Source organism: Mustela putorius, unplaced genomic scaffold (genome assembly GCF_011764305.1).
Source record: "Mustela putorius furo isolate JIRA1106 unplaced genomic scaffold, ASM1176430v1.1 tig00003976_pilon_pilon_pilon, whole genome shotgun sequence".
Classification (NCBI taxonomy): Eukaryota; Metazoa; Chordata; class Mammalia; order Carnivora; family Mustelidae; genus Mustela; species Mustela putorius.
In genome coordinates, this window is record NW_025422118.1 from 3,504,588 (window position 1) to 3,530,650 (window position 26,063).

General features: G+C 34.0%; 1 protein-coding gene across 1 annotated transcript in view; it reads left to right on the top strand.

Moving 5' to 3' along the window:
* Positions 1-26,063, top strand: part of LOC101691786 (disintegrin and metalloproteinase domain-containing protein 18-like) — a 204,420-nt gene that overhangs the window by 151,407 nt on the left and 26,950 nt on the right. Inside the window, exons 18-19 of the mRNA XM_045070988.1 lie at positions 5,433-5,547; positions 23,359-23,518. Coding sequence (XP_044926923.1) covers positions 5,433-5,547; positions 23,359-23,518 — 275 coding nt within the window. The remainder of the gene's footprint in view (positions 1-5,432; positions 5,548-23,358; positions 23,519-26,063) is intronic.

A 26,063-nucleotide genomic window follows, 5' to 3' on the forward strand; every position in this document is an offset into this window, starting at 1 on the left:
GGAATCTCCACACTGTTCTCCAAAGAGGCTGCACCAACTTGCATTTCCACCAACAGTGTAAGAGGGTTCCCCTTTCTCCACACCCTCTCCAACACATGTTGTTTCCTGTCTTGCTAATTTTGGCCATTCTAACTGGTGTAAGGTGATATCTCAATGTAGTTTTAATTTGAATCTCCCTGATGGCTAGTGATGATGAACATTTTTTCATGTGTCTGATAACCATTTGTATGTCTTTATTAGAGAAGTGTCTGTCCATATCTTCTGCCCATTTTTTTGATGTGATTGTCTGTTTTGTGTGTGTGTTGAGTTTGAGGAGTTCATTATAGATCCTGGATATCAACCTTTTGTCTGTACTGTCATTTGTAAATATCTTCTCCCATTCCGTGGGTTGCCTCTTTGTTTTCTTGACTGTTTCCTTGGCTGTGCAGAAGCTTTTGATTTTGATGAAGTCCCAAAAGTTCATCTTTGCTTTTGTTTCCTTTGCCTTTGGAGACATATCTTGAAAGAAGTTGCTGTGGCTGATATCAAAGAGATTACTGCCTATGTTCTCCTCTAGGATTCTGATGGATTCCTGTCTCACATTGAGGTCTTTTATCCATTTTGAGTTTATCTTTGTGTACGGTGTAAGAGAATGGTCGACAGTCTCTTCAATAAATGGTGCTGGGAAAACTGGGCAGCTATATGTAGAAGAATACCCAACTTTTGTATCAACATGGACAGGACTGGAGTAGATTATGCTGAGTGAAACAAGTCAAGCAGAGATAGTCAATTATCATATGGTTTCATTTACTTGTAGAGCATAAGGAATAACATGGAAGACATTAGGAGAAGGAAAGAAAAAGTGAGTTGGGGGAAATCAGAGGGAGAGACAAATCATGAAAGACCGTGGACTATGAGAAACAAACTGAAGGTTTTGGAGGGGAGGGGCATGGAGGGTTAGGAGAGCCTGGTGGTAGGTATTAAGGAGGACATGTATTGCATAGAGCACTAGATGTGGTGCAAAAATGATGAATCTTGGAACACTGAAAATAAAATTAAATTAAAAAAAAATAAAGCCAACAATGGAAAAAAAAAGAAATTTTTGTGAGTAGTTTATGTACTTGTAACAAAGTATTCCCAGTACCTCCCTCTTATACCTTATGTTTCTATAATTAATTTTTCTTACCTATAAACTGTAATCACCAAATGCAATGTTGCCATTATTTTGATCAAATTGTTATTTCTTAAATCAATTAAGAATAAGAAAAAGAAAAGATATTATTTTACTTTCCTTTATTCCTTCTCTTTTACTTTTTTTTTTTTTATTTTTGTATGTCTGAGTTTCTAATCTATATCAGTCCTTTCTGTAGCTTTTCTTGGAAAACAGGTATACTCATGAAAATTTTCTGAAAGTTTGCTTAAGAAAGTTTTTATTTTTTTTTCTTCTCTTTTGGAAATAATTTTAATGGATACACATTTAAGATGGGGATTTATTTTTTTCACTATTTTAAATATCTCACTCCGTTTTCTTCTTGCTTTCATGATTTCTGAAAAGAAGTCCAATGTAATTCCCTTCCTTACTCTTCTATAGATGAGGGTTTTTTTTTTCCTACCTTTTTTCAAGTTTTTCCTCTTCAATTTTTTTTTTATTCTTTGCAGTTTGAATATGTTGTTTCTACATGTAGTTTTGAAATATTTACCTTGCTTGGTATTCTCTGAAGTTCCTGTATATAAGGTTTTGTATCTATCATTAAATTGGGGAAATTCTGCTTCAAATATTTTTCTCTTCCTTTCTTTTTTCTCCTTCTGGTATTCCCATGATATGCATGTTGTATCTTTTTTAATTATCCCACACTTCTTAGATATTCTGTGATGTCTTTTTTACTATTTTTTGCTCTTTACATTTCAGTTTTGGAATTTTCTATCTCTCTTCTTGTATTACCTATCTGTTCTTTTATATTTTCTACTTTCCCCTAGTACATTAGCCATGGTTGTTTAGACCTCTAGTCTAATAACTCCAACATATCTGCCCTATCAATCTGACCTTCACCTTGTTCTATTTCTTCAAATTGTGCTTTTTCTCTTTTAGTATGGCTTGTAACCCTACAGAAATGGTCCATTTATTTCTTTCAAGGGACAGCATTCCTTGCTTACTAGAATATTATACAGCGTTATGGTCCTTGCAACTTAACATCAGATATTGCTCTCTTAAGTTACATAAAAACAAAATGTGAAGTTAAAAGATTACAATAATATTAGCTTTTAGAGTAATAATTGTTTTTTAATCTATTAGTTTCTTGTCATGTAGAAAATAAAAAGTAGAGTTACAGTTGTTACAATAATTTTAGTTTTTGAAAATCCACATGAATTTGCCTTCATTGAGATCTTTATTTTTTTTTTAATTTTTTATTTTTTATAAACATATATTTTTATCCCCAGGGGTACAGGTCTGTGAATCACCAGGTTTACACACTTCACAGCACTCACCAAAGCACATACCCTCCCCAATGTCCATAATCCCACCCCCTTCTCCCAAACCCCCTCCCCCCCAGCAACCCTCAGTTTGTTTTGTGAGATTAAGAGTCACTTATCTTTATTTTTAAATATAAACTTAAGTTATAATATACTATCCTTTCAAATCACCCTGCCAGACTCCTTTGATCATTTCTTGCAAGGCTGCTATAGTAAGAGTTAATTCTCTTAATTGTTTGTTTGGGAATTAATTTCTCCCTTACATTTGAAGAACTCTTTTGCCAAATATAGGATTCTTAGTTGACAGGCATTTTTGGTTTTGTTTTTGTCTGTCTGTCTGTCTTTCTCTCTCTTTTTCTTTCTTTTTTTCTATCAGCACTTTGAATATAACTTTGAATATAACAGCCATCTGCCTGCTCGTTTCCCAAGTTTCTCACAAGAAAGCTGTTGATAATCTTACTTAGGATCTCTTGTATGTGACAAGTTACTTCTCTTGCTGATTCTAAATTCTCTCTCTGCTTCTGGCTTTTAAATTTTCATTATAATATGTACTGATGTGAGCCATTTTAAGTTCATCTTACTTGAAGTTTATGAGTTTCCAGATGTTTGTTTTCATGTTATTCATTGAATTTGGGAAGTTTTCAGTTATTATTTCTTCATATATTCTCTCTTCTGAAATGGACAAGGGAGTTCTTCAAGTTTAAAAATAGACACTAACAACATGAAAACGTGTAAAAGCATTAAAAGTCACTGTAAAAAATAAAATAAATTCAAATTCAGAATATTCTGATATTGTAATGTTAGCATATAAACTCTGATGTAAAAGTTAAGAAACACAAGTTTAAAATTAGGGCAGCTGGGTGGCTCCATTTAGTGTCTGCCTTTGGCTCAGGTCATGATCTCAGGGTCCTGGGATCAGCAGGTAGTTTGCTTTCCCTGTCTCTCTGCCCCTTCTCCCTGCTTATGCTCTCACTCTCTCAAAAAAAAAAAAAAATCTTTAAAAGAAATGTATTAAAATTAACTAGATACAAAAATATGTTAATGAATACACCATATAAAATGATGGAAATTTTAGTATCAATTACACAAAGTGTGGGAGAAGCTGAAATTAAAGTGTAGAATATTTGTGTAAGTCAAAGTTAGGTTGTTATCAGCTTAAAGTAGACTGTCTATCCAGAAAATATTTTATATAAGCTTCATGATAACCTCAAACAAGAAAACCTGTAGTAAACACCCTAAAGAGAAAGAGAAAGTAATCAAAGCATTAACGTATATTTTTAAAAATTAAATCATAAAGGAGGACAGCAAGAGAAGAAAAACAGAACAAAGAAACCACCAGAATATAATGAACACAAAGGCAATAGTAAATCCTTTCTAATCCATAATTACTTTAAATATAAATTAATTCATTTTTTATTTAAAAACAACAGGAAATTATAGGGCGCCTGGGTGTCTCAGTGGGTTAAAGCCTCTGCTTTCATCTCAGGGCATGATCTCAGGGTCCTGTAATCAAGCCCCCCATCAGGCTCTCTGCTCACCAGGGTGCCTGCTTCCCTTCCTCTCTCTCTCTGCCTGCCTCTCTGCCTACTTGTGATCTCTGTCTGTCAAATAAATAAGTAAAATCTTTAAAAAAAAAAAAAACAGGAAATTATATACTGCCTATAGTGATTTTCTTTACTTTTAAGAATACCCATAGGTTTGGGGTGCCTGGGTGGCTCAGTGGATTAAAGCCTCTGCTTCTGCTCAGGTCACAATCCCAGAGTCCTGGGATCGAGCCCCACATTGGGCTCTCTGCTCAGCAGGGAGCCTGCTTCCTCCTCTCTCTCTCTGCCTTCCTCTCTGCCTACTTGTGATCGCTCTCTGTCAAATAAATAAATACAATTTAAAAAAAGGAATACACATAGGCTAAATGTGGAGGAATGGAAAAGAGATTTTTCATGCAAATGGTAACCAAAAGAGAGTAATGTGGCTATATTTATATCAGAGAAAATACACTTTAAGCAAAAATTGTCAAAAAAGACAAGAAGGTCACTATATGAAGAGTCAATTCATCAAGAGGATATAAAAATTGTAATAGATACATGCCTGAATTTCAAACATCTGAATATATAAAAGAAATGTTAACAAAACTAAAGAGGGAAATAGACAGTGATACAGCAATAGGAAGGAAACAAGGAAAATTTTTAGTGGTGGAGAGTAGAACTTAGTGAGAACTCCTAGCTTTATGCATTTTAATTGTTTGAATCTTACAAAATTTTATTTACTTGTTTTACTTTAAAATGAAAATTAAAACTAAACTGTTAAATGTAAAAGCACAGTAACATGTAAACTCCATAGATGTTAACCTCTAGAATTGCAAATTTATTGTAAATTTTTATTTTATTGCTCATTTTAAATAGTTTTTGCATCTATTTTATTTTATTTTGAAAAATGTGTTTAGTTAAAAATGAAATACAAATATTGGTCGCTAAAGTAAAATTCGGAAAAGGGGATTAAGATAAAAAATTGAAGTGGCCAAGTCAATCGAGGATAATTTTATTATAATATTTTGTATAGAAATTAAAGTGTAGGTGTAGAAGAAGTGGTGATAGCAAATGTTTAGCAAAATAACTAAATGAGATATTTTTGAGAATTTCAAACTTCACAAAATGTACCTTTCTCTGAATAAAATGGCCATAATTTATTGTATCCTATTTATTAAAAATGATTAGGGCAAGGCAAGGTACATATCAAAAACAGTCAATATATAGAGGTCATAAATATAGTATCATGCAGGATCATGTAGGTATTAATTTTGTCATTGACTATTATGTTGTCAAAATTTTCACTACTTTTTCTCATACAGTATTTCTCATACAGTATTAAACATTTCTCATGCAGTATTAAACAGAAAAATAGTGATTTTATTCTTTTGAATATATACATAAGATATAAAAACTAATTTATAGTAATTATGTGACTTTTTTGTTTGTTTGTTTCAGATATGTAATAATTTGGGTAATTGTCATTGCTTTCCTGGCTATAGGCCTCCACATTGTGAATTCCAGATTGGCTCACCAGGGGGAAGTATTGATGATGGAAATGTCCAGAAATCTGGTGAGTAGAAATTAAACTTTTAAAACAAAATATATGCTCTTTTATTAAATACTTAAAGAACTATAACACTAAGTCAAATCTCTCATCATCACCTGAGTAACATTTTTTATTAACATATAATGTATTATCTGTTTTGGAGTACAGGTCTGTGATTCATCAGTTTTACACAATTTACAGCATTCACCATAGCCCATACCCTCCCCAATGTACATCACCCAGCCACTCCATCTCTCCCACCTTCTTCCCCTCCAGCAACCCTCGGTTTGTTTCCTGAGATTAAGAGTTCTTATGGTTTGTCTGCCTCTCTGGTTTCATCTTGTTTCATTTTTCCCTTCCCTCCCCTATGATCCTCTGTCTTGTTTCTCAAATTCCTTATATCAAGAAGATCATATGATAATTGTCCTTCTCTGATGTATTTTGCTCAACATAACATTCTCTAGTTTCATCCATATTGTTGCAAATGGCAAGATTTCCTTTTTAATGGTTGAATAGTATTCCACACATTCCGTGTGTGTGTGTGTGTGTGTGTGTGTGTGTGTGTGTGTGTGTATGTGTGTATAATATCCTTATCCATTTATAAGTTGATGGACATCTAGGTTCTTTCCATAGTTTGGCTATTGTGGACACAGCTTCTATAAACATTTGGGTGTACATGCCCCTTCGGATCACTGCATTTATATCTTTAGGGTAAATACCCAGCAGTATGATTGCTATGTCATAGGGTAGCTTTATTTCCAACTTTTTGAGGAACTCCTGTACTGTTTTCCAGAGTGGCTACACCAGTTTGCATTCCCAAAAACAGTGTAGGAGGGTTTCCCCTTCTCCACATACTCACCCACACCTGTCATTTCCTGACTGGTAAATTTTAACCATTCTGACTGGTGTGAGGTGGTATCTTTCTGTGGTTTGGATTTGTATTTCCCTGATGCCAAGTGACATTGAATGCATTTTCTTGTGTCTGTTGTCCATTTGGATATCTTCTTTGCCAAAATGTCTATTCCTGTCTTCCGTGCATTTCTTCATTAGATTATTTGTTCTTTTGGTGTTGAGTTTGATAAGTTCTTTATAAATTTTGGATACTAACTCTTTTATCTAATATTGCATTTGCAAATATCTCCTCCCATTCTTTTGGTTGTCTTTTGGCTTTTTTGATTGTTTCCTTTGCTGTTAAAAAGCTTTTGATCTTCAAGAAGTCCCAATAGTTCATTCTTGCCTTTGGAGATGTTTCTAAGGAGAAGCTGCTGTGGCTGAAGTCAAAGGGGTAGCTACATGTGTTCTCCTCAAGGATTTTAATGGATTCCTGTCTCACATCGAGGTATTTCATCCATTTTGAGTCTATTTTTGTGTGTGGTTTAAGGAAATGGTCCAGTTTCATTCTTCTGCATGTGGCTGTCCAATTTTCCCAACATTGTTTGTTGAAGAGACTCTTTTTTCCATTGGACATTCTTTCCTGTTTTGTCAAAGATTAGTTAACCATAGAGTTGAAGGTCCATTTCTGGGCTCCCTAGTCTGTTCCATTGATCTATGGGTTTGTTTTTGTGCCAGTACCATACTGTCTAGATGATTATAGCTTTGCAACAGAGCTTGAAGTCTGGAATTGTGATGCCACCAACTTTGGTTTTCTTTTTCAACATTCCTCTAGCTATTTGGGGTCTTTTCTGGTTCCTTATAAGTTTTAGGATAATTTGTTCAATTTCTTTGAAAAACATTTATGGTATTTTGATAGGGATTCCATTAGAACATATTTATTCCACATATATTCTAGAACATATAGATTGTTCTAGGTAGCATAGACACTTTCACAATATTTGTTCTTCCAATACATGAGCATGGAACATTTTTCCATTTCTTTGTGTCTTCCTCAATTTCTTTCATGAGTAATTTATAGTTTTCTGAGTACAGATTCTTTTTTTTAAAGATTTTATTTATTTATTTGACAGACAGAGATCACAAGTAGGCAGAGAGGCAGGCAAAGAGAGAGAGAGAGCGAGAGAGAGAGGGAAGCAGGCTCCCTGCTGAGCAGAGAGCCGGATGCGAGGCTCAATCCCAGAACCCTGAGATCATGACCTGAGCCGAAGGCAGTGGCTTAACCCACTGAGACACCCAGGCGCCCCCTGAGTACAGATTCTTTGCCTTTCTTTTGGGTGCATTGTAAATAGAATCAACTCCTTAATTTCTCTTTCTTCTATCTTGCTGTTGGTATATAGAAATGCAACTGGTTTCTGTGCATTGATTTTATATCCTGACACTTTACTGAATTCCTTTATGAGTTCTAGCAGTTTTGGGGTGAAGCCTTTTGGGTTTTCCACATAAAGTATCATATCACCTGCAAGGAGTGAGAGTTTGACTTCTTCTTTGCTGATTTGGATGCCTTTTATTTCTTTTTGTTGTCTGATTACTGATGCTAGGACCTCTGGTATTATGTTAAATAGCAGTGGTGATAATGGACATCCCTGCTGTGTTCCTGACCTTAGGGGGAAAGCTGTCAATTTTTCCCCCTTGAGAACAATATTTGCTGTGGGTTTTTCTTAGACAGCTTTTATGATATCGAGGAATGTACCCTCCCTCTATCCTTACACTGTGAAGAATTTTGATCAAGAAAGGTTGCTGTGCTTTGTCCAATGGTATTTCAGTATCTATTTAGAGTATCATATGGTTCTTGCTTTGTCTTTTATTAATATATTGTACCACATTGATTGATTTGCGGATGTTGAACCAACTTTGAAGCATTGAAATAAATCCCATCTGGTTGTGGTGAATAGTCCTTGTAGTGCACTGTTGGATCCTATTGGCTATTATTTTGGTGAGAATTTTTGCATCCTGTTCATCAGGGATATTGGTCTGTAACTCTCCTTTTTTTTTTTTTAATTCCATTTTTTAAAATTTATTTTCAGCATAGCAGTATTCATTATTTTTGCACCACACCCAGTGCTCCATGCAATCCGTGCCCTCAATCCGTACCCACCACCTGTACCCCGACCTCCCACCCCCCGCCCCTTCAAAACCCTCAGGTTGTTTTTCAGAGTCCATAGTCTCTCATGGTTCACCTCCCCTTCCAATTTCCCCCAACTCCTCTCTAACTCCCCATGTCCTCCATGCTATTTGTTATGCTCCACAAATAAGTGAAACCATATGATAATTGCCTCTCTCTGCTTGACTTATTTCACTCAGCATAATCTCTTCCAGTCCCATCCATGTTGCTACAAAAGTTGGGTATTCGTCCTTTCTGATGTAACTCTCCTTTTTGATGGGGTCTTTGTGTGGTTTGGGGATCAAGGTCATGCTGGCTTCATAAAATGAGTTTGTAAGTTTTCCTTCCATTTTTATTTTTTGGAACAGGAAAATAGGTATTAATTCTTCTTTAAATGTTTGGTAGAATGCCCCTGGGAAGCCATCTGAACCTGGGTCTTGTTTTTTGGGATATTTTTGACTACTGCTTCAATCTCTTTACTGGTTATGGGTCTGTTCAGTTTTTCTATTTCTTTCTAGTTCAGTTTGGTAGATTATACATCTCTAGGAATGCATACATTTCTTCTAGATTGTCAAATTTGCTGGCGTATAGTTTCTCATAATATGTTTTTATAATTGTATTTCTTTGGAGTAGGTTGTGATCTCTCCTCTTTCATTCATGATTTTGTTAATTTTGGTCCTTTCTCTTTTCTTTTGGTTAAGTCTGGACAGGGGGTTATCAATCTTATTAATTCTTTCAAAGAACCAACTCCTAGTTTCATTGATCTGTCATGATCACCTGAGAAATTAAAAGAGTTATCTTGAATAGTGGCTTTAATTAAATTGGTGTTACACAATATTTGTAATGAGATTTTCTCAGATACTTAGTTTTCCTCAACTTAGTTAAATAAGTTAGAAGACAGTCCTCAAGTGTTATAAGTCTCAAAGCAAGAAATAAGATAATGAACTTAATTAATAAATATTATATATACCTTGATTTCTCCACCAATAAACTATTCCTCTTCTCCCTCTTCATGGGCCTCTATATCCTTGATACACAACAATATTTAAGTTAGGCCAGTTAAAAACCCTACAAAGGCCTCTAAGTGCACAGGGAAAGGAAAAGTCTCATATCTCTGACTTTAAATCAAAAGCTCTAAATGATTAAGCTTAGTAAAGAAAGAAAACTGAAAGCCAAGATAGGTCAAAAGCTAAGCCTCTTGCACCAGTTAGGCAAGTTGAGGGTGCAAAGTTTTTGAGGAAAGTTAAAAATGTTAATCCATTAACATACAAATAATTTAAAAAACAAAATAACCTTACTGCTAATATGAAGGAAGTTTTAGTGGTCTGGATAGAAGATCAAACAACCATTTCTTTAAGCCAAAGCCCAATCCAGAGCAAGACCCTAATTCTTTTCTGTTCTTCTAATACCAAGAGATGTGAGGAAGCTGAAGAAGAAAAGTTTGAAAGTAGCAGAGGTTGGTTCATGATATTTAAGGAAAGAAACCATCTCCATCATATAAAAGTGCAAAGTGAAGCAGCAAGTGCTGATGAATAAACTGCAGCAAGTTAGCTAAAAGATCTAGCTAAGACAACTAATGAATGTGACTACACTAAACAACATATTTTCAATGTAAACAAAACATTGGAAGAAAATGCTGTTTATGAATTTCATAGCTGGAGAGGAAAAGTCAATGCCTGGCTTCAAAACTTCAAAGGGAAGGGTGAATCTTCCTGTTAGGGACTTATGCAGCTGGTGGCTTAGTTGAAGTCATTGCTCATTTACCATTCTGAAAATCCAAAAGCCTTAAGATTTAAGCTAAATCTACTATTTAAATGGAACAGAAAAGCCTGGGTGACAGAACATATGTTTATAACATACTTTACTGAATATTTTATACCCAATGTTGATGACTACTACTAAGAAAAATAGAAGTTTTTCAAAATATCATTGTTCATTGACAATGCACCTAGTCCTGTAAGAACTCTGATGGAGATTTACAATGAGATTAATGTTGTTTTCATGACTGCTAACAAAGCATTCATCCTAAAGCCCATAGATGAAAGAGTAATTTTAATTTTCAAGTCCTATTACTCAGGAAATATGTTTCATAAGTCTATGGCAGCCATAGGTAGTGATTCCTCTGATAGATCTGGGCAATGGAAATTTAATACCTTCTGGAAAAGATTCACCATTTTAAATGCAACTAAGAGCACTTGTGATTCATAAGAAGAGGTCAAAATATCAACATTAACAAGAGTTTGAAACAAGTTGATTCCAACACTTACTGATGACTTTGAGTTATTCAAGACTGGTGGAGGAAGTAATTGCAGACATGGTTAAATTGCAAGAAAATTAGATTAGAAGTGATACCTGAAAATATGACTGAATCACTGCAATCTCATGATAAAACTAACATTAGGAGTTGCTTCTTAGGATGAGCAAAGAAAATGGTTTCTTGAGAAAGAATCTACTCCTGTGAAGGTACTGTGAAGATTGTTGAAATGACAGCAAAAGATTTAGAATATTACATAAACTTGGTTTTTAGCAGGGATTCAATTTTAAAAGAGGGTACTTTTTTATATTACTATAGCTAAAAAATGCTACAAACAGCATCACATGCTACAAAGAAATCATTCATGAAAGGAAAAGTCAATCAATATAACAAATTTCATTGCTGTCATATTTTAACAAAATGCCACAGCCATCCCAGTCTTCAACAGCCACCCCCCTGAACAATGCACAATCATCAACACTGAGATAAAATTCTCCTTTGCAAAAATATTATGGGGCACCTGGGTGGCTCAGTCAGTTGGGTAGCTACCTTTGGCTTGGGTAGTGATCCCTGCATCCTGGGATTGGGTCCCCCGTTAGGCTCCTTGCCTGACAGGGAGCCTGCTTCTCCCTCTGCCTGCCACTCTGCCTGCCTGTGCACTCTCTCTCTCTCTCTCTGACAGATAAATAAATAAAATCTTTAAAAATACATTATGACTCACTAAAAGTTCAAATGATACTTAACATCTTTTAGCAGCAGTGTGTTTTTACATTAAGGTATTTACAGTGTTTTTGTAATGATATTGTACACTTAATAGACTACAATATACTGAAAACATAACTTTTATATACACAGGGAAACTAGAAGACTAAGTTAACTTGCTTTATTGTGTTACTTGCTTTTTTGTGTTGCTATGGAACTGAACCTGCAATATCTTTTGCCTGTATTGTAATTCCAGAGTAAATACTAGGAAAACAATTCAAAATTTTTAGAAAAAAATTAAAGAATTTTTTTTAATTGTACAAGGTATTCCTTTCCACCAATTAATAAGATGAAGTCTAAATAAAGGAAAAAGAACATTAGGTAAATAGAATAGTTAAATGTATATATTTAAATCCAATAATGATACTTTAACTAAATATCTATGAAGTAAACATTCAATTTAAAAGCAATTGCTCAGGCTTTCCAGGATAGTGATATATGAATACTCAGAACTTAACTCACCTTCCCCCAAGGACACATCAAGTCTACAGTTACAGATAGATCATTTCCTCTGAAAAAGATCTGAAAACTCAAGAACTCTCCACAACAAAGAATAAAAGACCACACTGAAGACTAAACATGGTCTTGCAAACACACACATATATGCACACACACACACACACACAAATACACCCTTGTGCAGAGTTACACAAGACAGGCACTTCTCCTAGAGGAAGGAAGTGTTAATGCCCCATGTAGCCCCTGGGATCTACACACAGAGATGAGTTCCCAAAAGACTTGGCTTAGGAAAAAAACAGTGGGAGTGATATCTGGGAATCCCAAAGTGCTATAGGAAACTGCGATTCTGCTTTTGGGGAGCTCATGAGTGGTCTCACTGCAAGACCTGATAAACAAACAAACAAACAAAAAACAGCTCAGTTTGCAAGGCACTTAGCTTATTTAAGAATTTTCTTGACTTTCTGGGGACATTGCCTCAAGAGCAGGGAACAGCTGAGACATTCAACAAAGACAGAAGCATTAGTAGATGCCAGTATTGCATTCTCCACATAGCCTGTTAATAAGGGCCGGTGAGTTCAGATGCAGCACCCTTCAGTCATCTTGCTGGGTTGGACAGGAGTGGCAGGCATGGCACCTTTGAGTCCTAAAAGTATGAGTGGTTGCAGTGCTCCCCCACTCTCTGGCTCCGATAGGCAAAACTAACAGTTGAGAGTTATTCCATTCCTTAGCATAAGTCTGCAAGAATAGGCTATCATGACATTTTCCTAATTCCTGGCTGGGGCTAAGAAGTGTGATCATGATCAGCATTCTCCTATTCCCAGACTAAACCCAACACATACACAAACGAGGCACTCTCCTGCTGCATTGCTGAAGCCCATGGGCTTGTGTAATCAAAACATTTTCTTGATGCTTTTCTGAAGCTGGTAAGAATGTTCCACCTCATACACTCTCCAGCTGTGTTGCTAAAGTGAGAGGGTACACATAATTCACACAGGAATCACCACTTGATTTCCTAGCCTAGTGGCCACAAGTGCTGGCATTCCAGAACTTCATGGGGCTATAACAATCAGAAAGAGTTTTTGACAGACCACCATCATAGTGGATAAACAGTGCATAACAGTGCATAAACAGCAGACTGAAACACAACCCCCGTCTTCCTTTGAAGAGGCCTATTTAGTTAGTCTGGAGTTTAGACCAGAGGCTTAACAAGTTTCCCACAAATGTAGAGGCTACATTTTAAAAAATATATTCTTTAAAAATATTTTAAAAAGACAAACATTTAACTATACTAACTCAAGAAAAGAGAAATAAATTTTAAAAATCAGAAAAGGAAAAGGAGACATTACAACAGATACCACAGAGTAACAAAATTTAATTAATTAAATTTGACTTATTTGCATGTGGTTATCCAGTTTTCCCCTACATGACGTGTTGAGGAGACTATCCTTTCCTCATTGAGTATTCTGGGTCTCTTGTCAAATATTACTTGAATATAAGTGCATAGGTTTATTTCTGGGCTCTCAATTCGGCTCCATTTTTCTACATATCTATTTTTATGCCAGTACTAAGCTGTTTTGATTACACTAGATTTGTAGTATAGTTTGAAATCAGAAAGTGTGATACCTTCAGCTTTTGGTTCTTTTTCTGGATCACTTTGGCTCTTCAGGGTCTTCTGTGACTCCATACAAACTTTAGAATTGCTTTTTTCTATTTTTGTGGAATATTTTTGAGGGATTCCATTGAACCGATGGATGACTTTGAGTCATATGGACATTTTAACAATATTAATTCTTTTAATCCATGAACATGGGGTACATTACCATTTGTTCGTGTCTTCAGTTTCTTTCATCAAAGTTTTATCATTTTCAGTGTACAGATTTTTCACCTTATTGGTTAAATTTATTCTTAAATATTTTCATTTTTTTGATGCTATTGTGAATGGAATGTTTTTGTTTTTTTAGTTTTTGTTGTTTTTTTTCTCAGATGTTCTGTTATACATGTAAGAAACACAACTGTTTTCTGGATATTGATTTGTTATCTTGGAACTTCATTGCATTTATTAGGTAGATACAATTTTTTGGTACTGTCTTTAGTATTTTCTATATATAGGATCATATTATCTGCAAAGATCATTTTTCTTTTTCATTACTGATTTGGGTACTATTTATATCTTTATCTTACCTGATTACTATAAATGGAATTCCAGTACTATGTTGAACAAGAGTGGCACCCTTGTCTTATTTTTCATCCCATATGAAAATCTTTCTTACCATAAATGGCCTTTATTAAGATGGGGTATCATAGTAAATTTGTTGAGAGTTTTTATCAGGAAAAGATACTATATTTTGTCAAGTGCTTTTTGTGCATTTATTGAGATGATTGCATGATTCATATTTTTTTATCTCTCATTAAATTTATGTGGTGTTTTGCATTTATTAACTTATATATGTTGAATCATCTCAGAGATAAATTTTACTTTCTCATGATGAATTACCTTTTTAATGTGTTTTTGAATTTTATTTGGTAACATTTTGTTAAGAATTTTTGCATCCATATTTATTATAGATACTTGTCTTTAATTTTCTTTTCTTGTGGTATAAGGTAATGCTGCTCTTGCAGAATGAGTTTGAAAGTGTCTTTTCAATTTTTGGAAACATTTGAGAAAGATTATTGTTAATCTTTCTTTAAATATTTGCTATCATTCACCAAAACAATCTGGTTTGAGAATTTTCTGTTTTGAGAGACTTTGATTACATTTATCTCCATACTTTTGTTGGTCTGTTCAGATTTTCTATTTTTCATGTTTCAGTCTTGATAGATTAGATGATTATAGGAATCAATCCATTTTATCTAGATTATCCAGTTTGTTTGGCTATAGTTATTCATAGTAGTTTCTCATGATTCTTTGCATTTTTGTGGTATCTGCTATAATGTCTCCTCTTTAATTTGATTTCTCTCTCTTTTCTTGAGTTAGTATAATTAAAGATTTATCTTTTTCTTTTCTATTTTTTAAGATTTTATTTATGTATTTGACAGACAGAAATCACTAGTAGGCAAAGAGGCAGGTAGAGAGAGAGGGGGAAGCAGACTCCCTGCTGAGCAGAGAACCTGATGTGGGGCTCGATCCCAGGACCCTGAGATCATGACCTAAGCTGAGGCAGAGGCTTAACCCACTGAGCTACCCAGGCACCCCAAAGGTTTATCTTTTTCAATATTTTTAAAAAGTCAAGTCTTAGCTTCATTGACTTTTTCTGTTGTTTTTCTAGTCTCTATTTCATTTATTTCTGCTATGATGTTAGTTATTTCCTTCCTTCTACTAACTTTGAGTTTAGTTGTTTGTTTTTTTTCTCCTAGTTCCATGAGGTATAAAATTAGGTAGTTATTTCCATATTTCATTCCTTTAACTTCTAGTTTTATACTACTGTGATTGGAAAAGATACTTGGTATGATTAAGGAACTTTTGTACACTGTGGGTAGAAATTTAAAATGGTACAGCCAGTGTGGGAAACATTATGGGAGTTCCTCAAAATTTTAAAAATAGGAGTACAAATGGATCCAATAATTCCACTATTGGATATTTACCCAAATAAATTGAAAATGATAATTCAAAAAAATTTGAATTTTTTCATCAAACATGCATCCCTATGTTTATTTCAGCATTATTTACAATAGCCAAGATAATGGAAGACACTTAAATGTGCATCTATAGACACATGTGGTATACATATACAATGGAATATTACTCAGCCATAAAAACGAATGAAATCTTGCCATTTGCAATGTCATGGGTAGATCTCCAGAATGCTATGCTAAGTAAAATGTCTGTCAGAGAAACACAAATACCATGTGATTTCACTTATATGTGAAATTTAAGAAACAAAACCAATGAGGGTGCCTTGGTGGCTCAGTGGGTTAAGCCTCTGCCTTCAGCTCAGGTAATGACCTCAGGGTCCTGGGATGGAATCTCGCATCGGGCTCTCTGCTCAGCAGGGAGCCTGATGCCCCCCCTCTGTCTGCCTGTTTCTATACCTACTTGTCACCTCTCTCTGTCAAATAAATGAATAAAATTTTTAAAAAGAAAAGAAACAAAACCAGTGAGTAGAGGATTTAGGGGAAGAGAGGAGAAAGCAAACCAAGAAACAGTCTCTTAACTATCAAGAAAAAAACTGATGTTCACTAGAGGGAAGGGGAAAGAGTAAAATAGTTGATGGGGATTAAGGAGTGAGTGTACTTGCTAAGAAGAGCATTGGATATTGTATGGAAGTGCTAAATCACTATATTGTACAAATGAAGCTAATATTACACTGTATGTTAACTAACTGGAATTTAAATAAAAACTTTTTAAAAAGACAAATGAATAAGGATGATTTTATTCTTCTTAGACTTGTTAAAACATATTTTGTGACCTATCATGTGGTCTACCCTAGAGAATATGTGCATAAAATATGTATTCTGCTGCTTTTGGATGGTAGAAATTTCTGTATGTGCTGTTAGTTCCATTTAGTCTACAGTATGATTCAGGTCAGTTTCCTTGTTGATTATCTGAATATCTAATTATGCAGAAAGAAGATTATTGTGGTCCTCTACTATTATTACATTGTTTTCTTTTTCTTCCTTCACACCTGTTACTATTTGCTTAATATATATGCAGGTGTTCTTATTTTGGGTGGATGCATAAATATAATTGCCATATCTTATTGATTAATTATATAATAATCTTCTATGTTTCTTGCTACTATTTTGGCTTAAAGTCTGCTTTTCTGATTTCAGTATAGCTACTTCTGCTCTTCTTGTATGGAATATCTTTTGCTGTCTCCTTACTTTGAATCTATGCATGCCATTGAAGCTGAAGTGAGTCTATTATAGGAAGCGTATAATTGAGTCTTATTTTTTATTCATTAACTCTATGCCTTTTATTTATTTATAATTTTTAAAACATTTATTTATTTGAGAGAGAGAGAATGTATGTGAGCAGGGGAAGGGGCAAAAGAAAAGGGAGAGAATCTCAGTCAAACTCCCCACTGAATGCAGAGTCTGACATGGATTTGATCTCATGACCCTGAGATCATGACCTGAATGGAAATCAAGAGTCAGATACTTAACTGTCTAAACCACCCAGGTACCACACTCTTTGTGTTTAAATTGGTCTATCCATTAACATTAAGAGTAATTATTGATAAATACAGACTTATTGATGTCATCTTGTTTTCTGGCTGTTTTACAGTTCTATTTTTCTTTTATTCTTTTTTTGATGCCTTCCTTTATATATTGATGGTTTTCTTCTCCATCTTTTTTGTTTCTATTGAGGAATTTTTCTTTGCGGTTTACATTATAAAACATTATAATGAGGTTTACATTATAAAACATAAAACATAAAGTAAAAACATCATAAAACAAATTATATATACATATATATGCATATATACACATATATGTATATATATATATATACACATACACATATATGTGTATATATGCATATATATGTATATATAATTCTGATAACAGTGTAACCTTGATCATATACAAGACTAATATTCTTTTATTCCCCCTTCTATGTTTTGCATTTCAAAATTTGTATCTTTTTTGTATCCACTAAAAACTGGTGAAACTATAACTATTTTTAATATTTCCTGTCCTCTAACCTTTATTCTAGATTTAAGTAGTTAGCAAATTAGTGGGGCATTTTGAATCTGACTACACACTTAACTTTGTCAATGTGCTGTGTATTTTCATATGTTTATATGTTACTAATTAGCATTCTTTTGTTTCAACCTGAATAAAACTTTTCAGCATTTCTTATAGGGTAGGTTTAGTGGTGATAAATTCCCTCAGCTTTTGTTTATTAGGGGAAAATCTTTATCATATCTTCAATTCACAAGGACAACTTTACTACTTGAAGTATTCTTAGTTGGCAGTTTCTTACTTTTAGCATTTTCAATATGTCATCCCATTTCTCCTGCCCTGTGAGGTATCTGCTGAGAAACCCACTGATAGCCTTATGGGGATTTTCTTGTCTGAGAGATATTTTTTCTCTCACTTTTAAAATCCTCTCTCTTTAGTTTTAGACAGTTTTGTTATTGTCTTGGAGAATAATATTTTGGTTGAAATTTTGCTTTATTGAAATATTTGCTTTATGAACTTTGATGTCCAAATCTCTCTCCAGTCTTGAGAATTTCTCCATTATTCTCTTAAAACTTATTTAAAAGTTTCCCATTCCTTTCTCCCCCTATTCTTCTTCCAGGAATCCAGTGTGTACATTATATCTTTTCATGGTGTTCCATAATTTCCACAGGCTTTCTTGATTCTTCTTCCTTATTTATTTATTTATTTATTTTTGTTTTGCACTTCTGATTAAATAATTTCAACTGATCTTTCTTCTAGATCACTCTCTCTTCAGCTTATTCAGGTTTGCTGTTGAAGATCTCAGCTATGAGAGTTCTAGTTTTTTTTTCTTTTTTTTTTCTTCTCTTTGTTGAGCTTCTCATTTTTATTCCTGGTATGATTAAGTTATCTGTATTCTTTTGTAGCTTTCTGAGTGTCTGTAGAGCAGTTACTTTGAATTCTTTGTTGAGCAATTATTCGATTACCATTTCTTTGGGACAGTTATTGGAGATTTCCTATATTCTTTTGGTGGAGTTATTTCCTGATTCTTCAGGATCTCAGTAGACTTGCATGGATGTCTATACATTTGAAGATGTGGTCACCTCTTCCAGACTTTATGGACCAGTTTTGAAAAAGGGAAGCTTTCACCTGTGAATGGAGCACACTTTATCAAGCTGTGATTCTGGGTGTAGTGATGCAGAGTACTAAGTCTTGTTGCACCCAGTGACACAGGGTCCAGGGAGCTGTAATGTCTTTTTGGCTTAGGTTACTGGGGTCTACCTTATCAATGCTTGTATTATCCTTGGGTAATACCTTATGGGGTCTATAGTTGCTACAAGTGTTGTTTGGGTCCTAAGTGGCATTTCCAGGACCAACAGTTAGCAGCAAGTTTAAGCAGTGTTGGTGGCTTGACCAAATGATGTGCACACATTTAACTGTAGAGCCCAGCTTCAAGTGCCTATGCAATGGCAGAGATCAGTTGTAGACACAGGTGTGATCAGGGCCAGGGTAAGAAGGAAGGGCCAGTGCCAGCTATGGGTCACGGGAAGCTGCAGTGGCTCTGGGTTTCTTTGCTTTCATGATTTCACAATCTATCTCCAGGTGTGCATACTTGAGTGGAGGCACTGATGGGTCTTTGGCTAAGAGGCATAGAGACGCACAGCTTGAGGGGTTATTTTCAGGTGCACTGTTGAAGTATTTGTATTTAGAATATACAAAAAGGATACATAAAGAACCTTGAAACAATAAAAAGCAGACAACCCTACAAAAAATGGACAAAATATCTGAATTGAAATTTCATCAAAGAAGAGATGACAAATAAGCACATGTAAAAATGTCCAACTTAATTTTTCATTGGGAAAATACAAATTATATTCAAAATTAATACCATTACATCTCTATAAAAATTGGTTAAATTTTAAAAACTAACCATGGTGTAAGATAGTGTCCCATATACTGTCATTGTAATGTAAAATTGCAATTTCACAGTTTCTTAAGAAGGTAAGCATTCACTTACCATATAACCCACTCATTTCATGATTTACCCAAGAAATAGAATGCTTATGCAAGTACAAATCTTTGTATATAAATGTTTATAACAGTTTTATTTGTAGTAGATAAAATTTGGAAATAACCTCAATATAAATCGACAGTGAATTAATAAACAAAGTACTATATATTTAAATAATAGATTACTACTGAACAACAAAAAAAAGAATGAGCTATATAGTTACATGAACCAATGTGTACGAATTTCAACATTACCCAATGTGAAAAGGAAAGATTAAAAAGAATACTGTCTAACTTTATATTAAATTGTAAAAACATGTAAACTAATGTATAGTGAGAGAATGCAGATAAATAAGTGGCTGCCTATGGGGGGGAGTGGTAGCATGGTGAGATTATAAAGGAGCAAGAGGAAAGTTTTGTGGATGATGGATATAGTTATTATTTTGATTGAGGTGATGATTTTATGGATGTATACATAGAACAAAACCTATTAATCACAAATTTTAAATATATGTATTTATTATATATCAGAAAACCTTAAAGTAAAATTTAAATAAATGAGGATATTCACACTAATTTGTTGTCCAATCTCAGACACTAGTTAAAACTAGCTAAAGTAACAAAATTTAAATAAATGAGGATATTCACACTATTTTGTTGTCCAATCTCAGACACTATCTAAAACCATTTTATTATTTACCAAATAAAAAATTTAAAGAATTTTACACTAAATGGAGGAAAGCCCCAAATGTCAAACAAAACAATCTTTAAATGTTTGCCTAATTGGGGTATATATTTATCAAATCTTATCCACATGTACAGTTGAAATATTTGCATTTTATTGTATATAAAGAATAACTATGATAAAAAATAAATATCATATATATGAAATATCCAAGACTCCCATCCACTGCTAATGGGAATACAATTGTTCATTTAGGAAAATCACTGGAAAATTTACTAATGTTTAAAATAGGCATATGCTGTGAATAAGCATTGCTACTCAAAGGGCATATATCTAATAAGAAGTATGTGTAGTGTACATATGTTGACTAAAAGACATGTAGTAGAATACTCATAAACCACTATTCATTACACTCATAAATGCAAGTTACACAAATATTCATGAGGAATAGAATGCATTAATGGTTGGTATTTCTATGCAAAGATATAGCATACAGTGGTGTGAATGAACATTTTGCAACTATAAACAACAACGTGAGTGAATTCTCAAGTTAGGTAATAATGAGCAAAAAAAAAAAAAAAGGAAAAAAGTATATACAATATAATTCTATTTACATAAGGCTTAAAATCTTTAAAAAAATGGATTCATGCTCTTAGAGACCAAAATAGTAATTATCTTTAGGAAGAATAATGATTGGAAGGAGTCAGGTTGGGAGTTCTGAGATACTGTAATATTATGCTTCCTGGATTTGGTGTTGGTTACATTGAATGTGTTTAATTTAGAAAATTCTTTAAGCTGTGTAATTATGACATACATCCATTTCTGTTTACATGTTATAATTCAGCAAAAATTCACTAAATAAATAATAATAATAGAGGAAATCAAGATATTTATAAACTTTGGAAAGAAATAATGATTAAAAACATCCTGAGGATTCTCTTGGATTCTGGCAGGATCTGTTTTGAGATCTAAATAATTTTTGCTAATTCATTGCTAATATATTTATATATTGTGTAAATTTCTGAATCATGTAACACTTTAATTTTTAAGTATAAGAAATGACAGATGTTTGTCTTTCTCTGACTGTTTGTTTCATTTAGCATTGTTCTAGTTCCATCCATGTCATTGGAAATGGCAAGATTCCATTTTCTTAATGGCTGAATAATACTCCATTGCAAATATATATATATATATATATATACACACAAATACACATCTTTTTTTTAATTTATCATGTTTTTTATTTGAGTTCCAGTTAGTTAACATGCAGTATAATATTAGGTTCAGGTACACATCATTTTTTATATATATTCTTTTTTAATTTAATTTTATTTTTTTACAGTGTTCCAAAATTCACTGTTTATGCACCAAACCCAGTGCTCCATGCAATACATGCCCTCCTTAATACTCACCACCAGGTTCACCTAATCCCCTACCCCCTCTCCTCCAAAACTTGGTTTGTTTCTCAGAGCCCACAGTCTCTCATGCTTCATTTCCCCCTCCAATTTCCCCCAACTCATTTCTCTTCTCCATCTCCCAATGTCTCCCGTGTTATTCCTTATGCTCCACAAGTAGGTGAAACCATATGATAACTGGCTTTCTCTGCTTGACTTATTTCACTCAGTATAATCTCTTCCAGTCCCACCCATATTGATACAAAAGTTGGCTATTCATCCTTTATGATGGAGACATAATACATTGTAAATATGGACCATATCTTCTTTATCATTCATCTGTTGAAGGGAATCTTGGTTTTTTCCACATTTTGGTGACTGTGACCATTGCTGCTATGAACATTGAGGTACAGGCAGCCCTTCTTTTCACTACATCTGTATCTTTGGGGTAAATACCCAGTAGTGCAATTGCCTGATGGGTCATAGGGTAACTCTATTTTTAATTCCTTAAGGAATCTCCACACTGTTTTCCAAAGTGGCTGCACCAACTTGCATTCTCCCCAACAGTGTAAGAGCGTTCCCCTTTCTCCATATCCTCTCCAACATGTGTTGTTTCCTGTCCTGTTAATTTTTTCCATTCTAACTGGTATAAGGTGGTATCTCAATGTGGTTTTGATTTGAATCTCCCTGATAGCTAATGATGATGAGCATATTTTCAGGTGTCTGTTAGCCATTTGTATATGTCTTCTTTGGAGAAGTGTCTGTTCATGACGTCTGCCCATATTTTGATGTGATTATCTGTTTTGTGTGTGTTGAGTTTGAAGAGTTCTTTATACATCTTGCATATCAGCCCTTTGTCTGTAGTGTCATTTGTGAGTATCTTCTCCCATTCCATGGGTTGCCTTTTTGTTTTGTTGACTGTTTCCTTTGCTGTGCAGAAGCTTTTTATCTTGATGAAGTCCCCAAAGTTCATTTTCCCTTTTGCTTCCTTTGCCTTTGGAGACATATCTTGAAAGAAGTTGCTGTAGCTGATGTCGAAGAGGTTACTGCCTATGTTCTCTATCATTTTGACAGATTCCTGCCTTGAGTTGAAGTCTTTTATCCATTTCAAGTTTATCTTTGTGTATGGTGTAAGAGAATGGTCGAGTTTCATTCTTCTACACATAGCTATCCAATTTTCCCAAGGTGTATATCTTCTTTATCCATTTATCTACACTGTACATTATTAACAGATTTTATCTAGTGCATAAAACATGAATCCTTTAAAGATGATTTTCTCCAAGAAGAGAAACTGACTAGGCAAGGATGAGGGAAAAGGGTTTTCATAGAATATTCCTTTCTAAGTTTTTTAACTTAAATCCTATTAATGTGTTACTTTTTAAAAACATTGATGCCATAAATATGCTGAATATAGTAAACAGTACTCAAAACATTTATACAGTTACCATAATAATTAAACTAATATCCATGAAAAACAAATATGAAATGTGATAAATGTATCATTGTTGTTAGGAGTTATGAGTTTAAATGTCCTTTCATTTTCCTCTGTAAGAGTTGGCAATGTATTAAAATTTTAATTATTTATACAAATATTTATATAAAAATATTAAAGTAAAAAATATGTTTATGTAAATATTTGGTGAAGTGAATATCCACTATGTTTTATTTCTAGATATAATTTTTATTAAAGAAGACTCCAGTGCACAGCAGAACAACTGGCTTATTCTGAGTTTCTACATTGTTCTGCCCTTTATCATAATATTCACCATTATGATCATGAAACGAAATGAAATGAGAAAATCATGCAACAGGGAGAATGCAGAATATGAAGGGTAAATATGACATGTGAATAATTTATTATCTTAAATTTTACTGCTCATCGACCGGTGAAATACATTCATAGTTCTATAATGCTTAGTGATATTCATTCTTAAGTATGCTTTTATATTTTTATTTTCCAATAGATTGTTGCTTGCATATTGCATCAAGTCAGAATTGTGGCTATTCTAGAATTGTTTTCCTCATAAGTATTTACAGTGTTTAGATGTTGCTATTCTTACATTTGCCATTCTTCTCTTCTGGTAACCAAACTGTTGACTCATTGAAAGTAAGAAACCCTCATTTAAATCCTTAAATGTAACATCACAAATGAAAATTTCAGCTTCAAAGTAGTAATGGGTCTTTTTTGAAGGCTAACTTACTGGTCTATTTTATGAAGATATTTTTTCTATACACACCTTGCTTGTAATATTGTTCAGGGAAGTGATGGATCATACACACTGAAAGAGAAAGTGAATTAACTGACCTATCATAATTCTCTGCAGAGAAAAAAAGAAAGAAATCAATGAAAGGCCTCACAGGTAATGATATTTATGGGATCTGAGTAATTTGCATGTTCGACCTATCTCCACAACCCAAAAATTTCTCAATAAATATCCCAGACTCAGACTCAATAAATATCCCTTTATAAACAGTTTTAGAAGTCCTGGGATATATATCTTTTGGCCTTTCATCTTGTGTATTCTATAAGTAATATACACTTGGAACCATTGAAAACATTATTTTAACCAGATAGTAATAAAATTATTTCATCTTATAAATAAATATTCATTTCTGTTATGTATTGCCTTCTTAATTAATTTTATAAAGGACCTTGAATTTCAACTAAGTTTGGAATATCTAGCATAGAACCATCTATCCTGAAATCATCAGGTATTCCCTTAGAATGGCATCCCAAGCTTGATCCTTACAGAGTCTTATTTTCAGAGTTGCCTTAATCAACTTATTGATATCTTATGCTATAGGTAAGAAAATATTGACTCTGGAATATAACCACCTCAACATTGAGTAAACTATGTAAGAGAGTTTGATTACCTGGTTTTTCTTTCTTATTTCTTCATTAGTTTCCCAAAGAAACTTTTTATCCATCTTTTTGTTATATTTTGGATGGCCTCTGCAAGAATGCCCTTTCAGTCCTTGCTCTCCATGACACACTCAGTCTTTGATTTGAGTAAACTTATGCAAAATTAATAGGTAAAATATTGGATCTTCTAATAAAATATGGTAATCTGGATCACTTGTCTTCATACCAAGTGGGATTTATTCCAGGGCTGAAAGGTTGGTTCAACATCCGCAAATCAGTCAATGTGATACAACACATCAATAAAAGAAAGAACCAGAACCATATGATACTCTCAATACATGCTTAAAAAGCATTTGATAAAGTACAGCATCCCTTCCTGATCAAAACTCTTCAAAGTGTAGGGATAGAGGGCACATACCTCAATATCATCAAAGCCATCTATGAAAAACCCACCGCAAATATCATTCTCAATGGAGAAAAACTGAAAGCTTTTCCGCTAAGGTCAGGAACACAGGATGTCCATTATCACCACTGCTATTCAACATAGTACTAGAGGTCCTAGCCTCAGCAATCAGACAACAAAAGGAAATTAAAGGCATCCAAATAGGCAAAGAAGAAGTCAAATTATCACTCTTCGCAGATGATATGATACTATATGTGGAAAACCCAAAACACTCCACTCCAAAACTGCTAGAACTTATACAGAAATTCAGTAAAGTGTCAGGATATAAAATCAATGCACAGAAATCAGTTGCATTTCTCTACACCAACAGTAAGACAGAAGAAAGAGAAATTAAGGAGTCAATCCCATTTACAATTGCACCCAAAACCATAAGATACCTAGGAATAAACCTAACCAAAGAGGCACAGAATCTATACTCAGAAAACTATAAAGTACTCATGAAAGAAATTGAGGAAGACACAAAGAAATGGAAAAATGTTCCATGCTCCTGGATTGGAAGAATAAATATTGTGAAAATGTCTATGCTACCTAAAGCAATCTACACATTTAATGCAATTCCTATCAAAGTACCATCCATCTTTTTCAAAGAAATGGAACAAATAATTCTAAAATTTATATGGAACCAGAAAAGACCTCGAATAGCCAAAGGGATATTGAAAAAGAAAGCCAACGTTGGTGGCATCACAATTCCGGACTTCAAGCTCTATTACAAAGCTGTCATCATCAAGACAGCATGGTACTGGCACAAAAACAGACACATAGATCAATGGAACAGAATAGAGAGCCCAGAAATAGACCCTCAACTCTATGGTCAACTAATCTTCGACAAAGCAGGAAAGAATGTCCAATGGAAAAAAGACAGCCTCTTCAATAAATGGTGCTGGGAAAATTGGACAGCCACATGCAGAAAAATGAAATTGGACCATTTCCTTACACCACACACAAAAATAGACTCAAAATGGATGAAGGACCTCAATGTGTGAAAGGAATCCATCAAAATCCTTGAGGAGAACACAGGCAACAACCTCTTCAACCTCTGCCCAAGCAACAT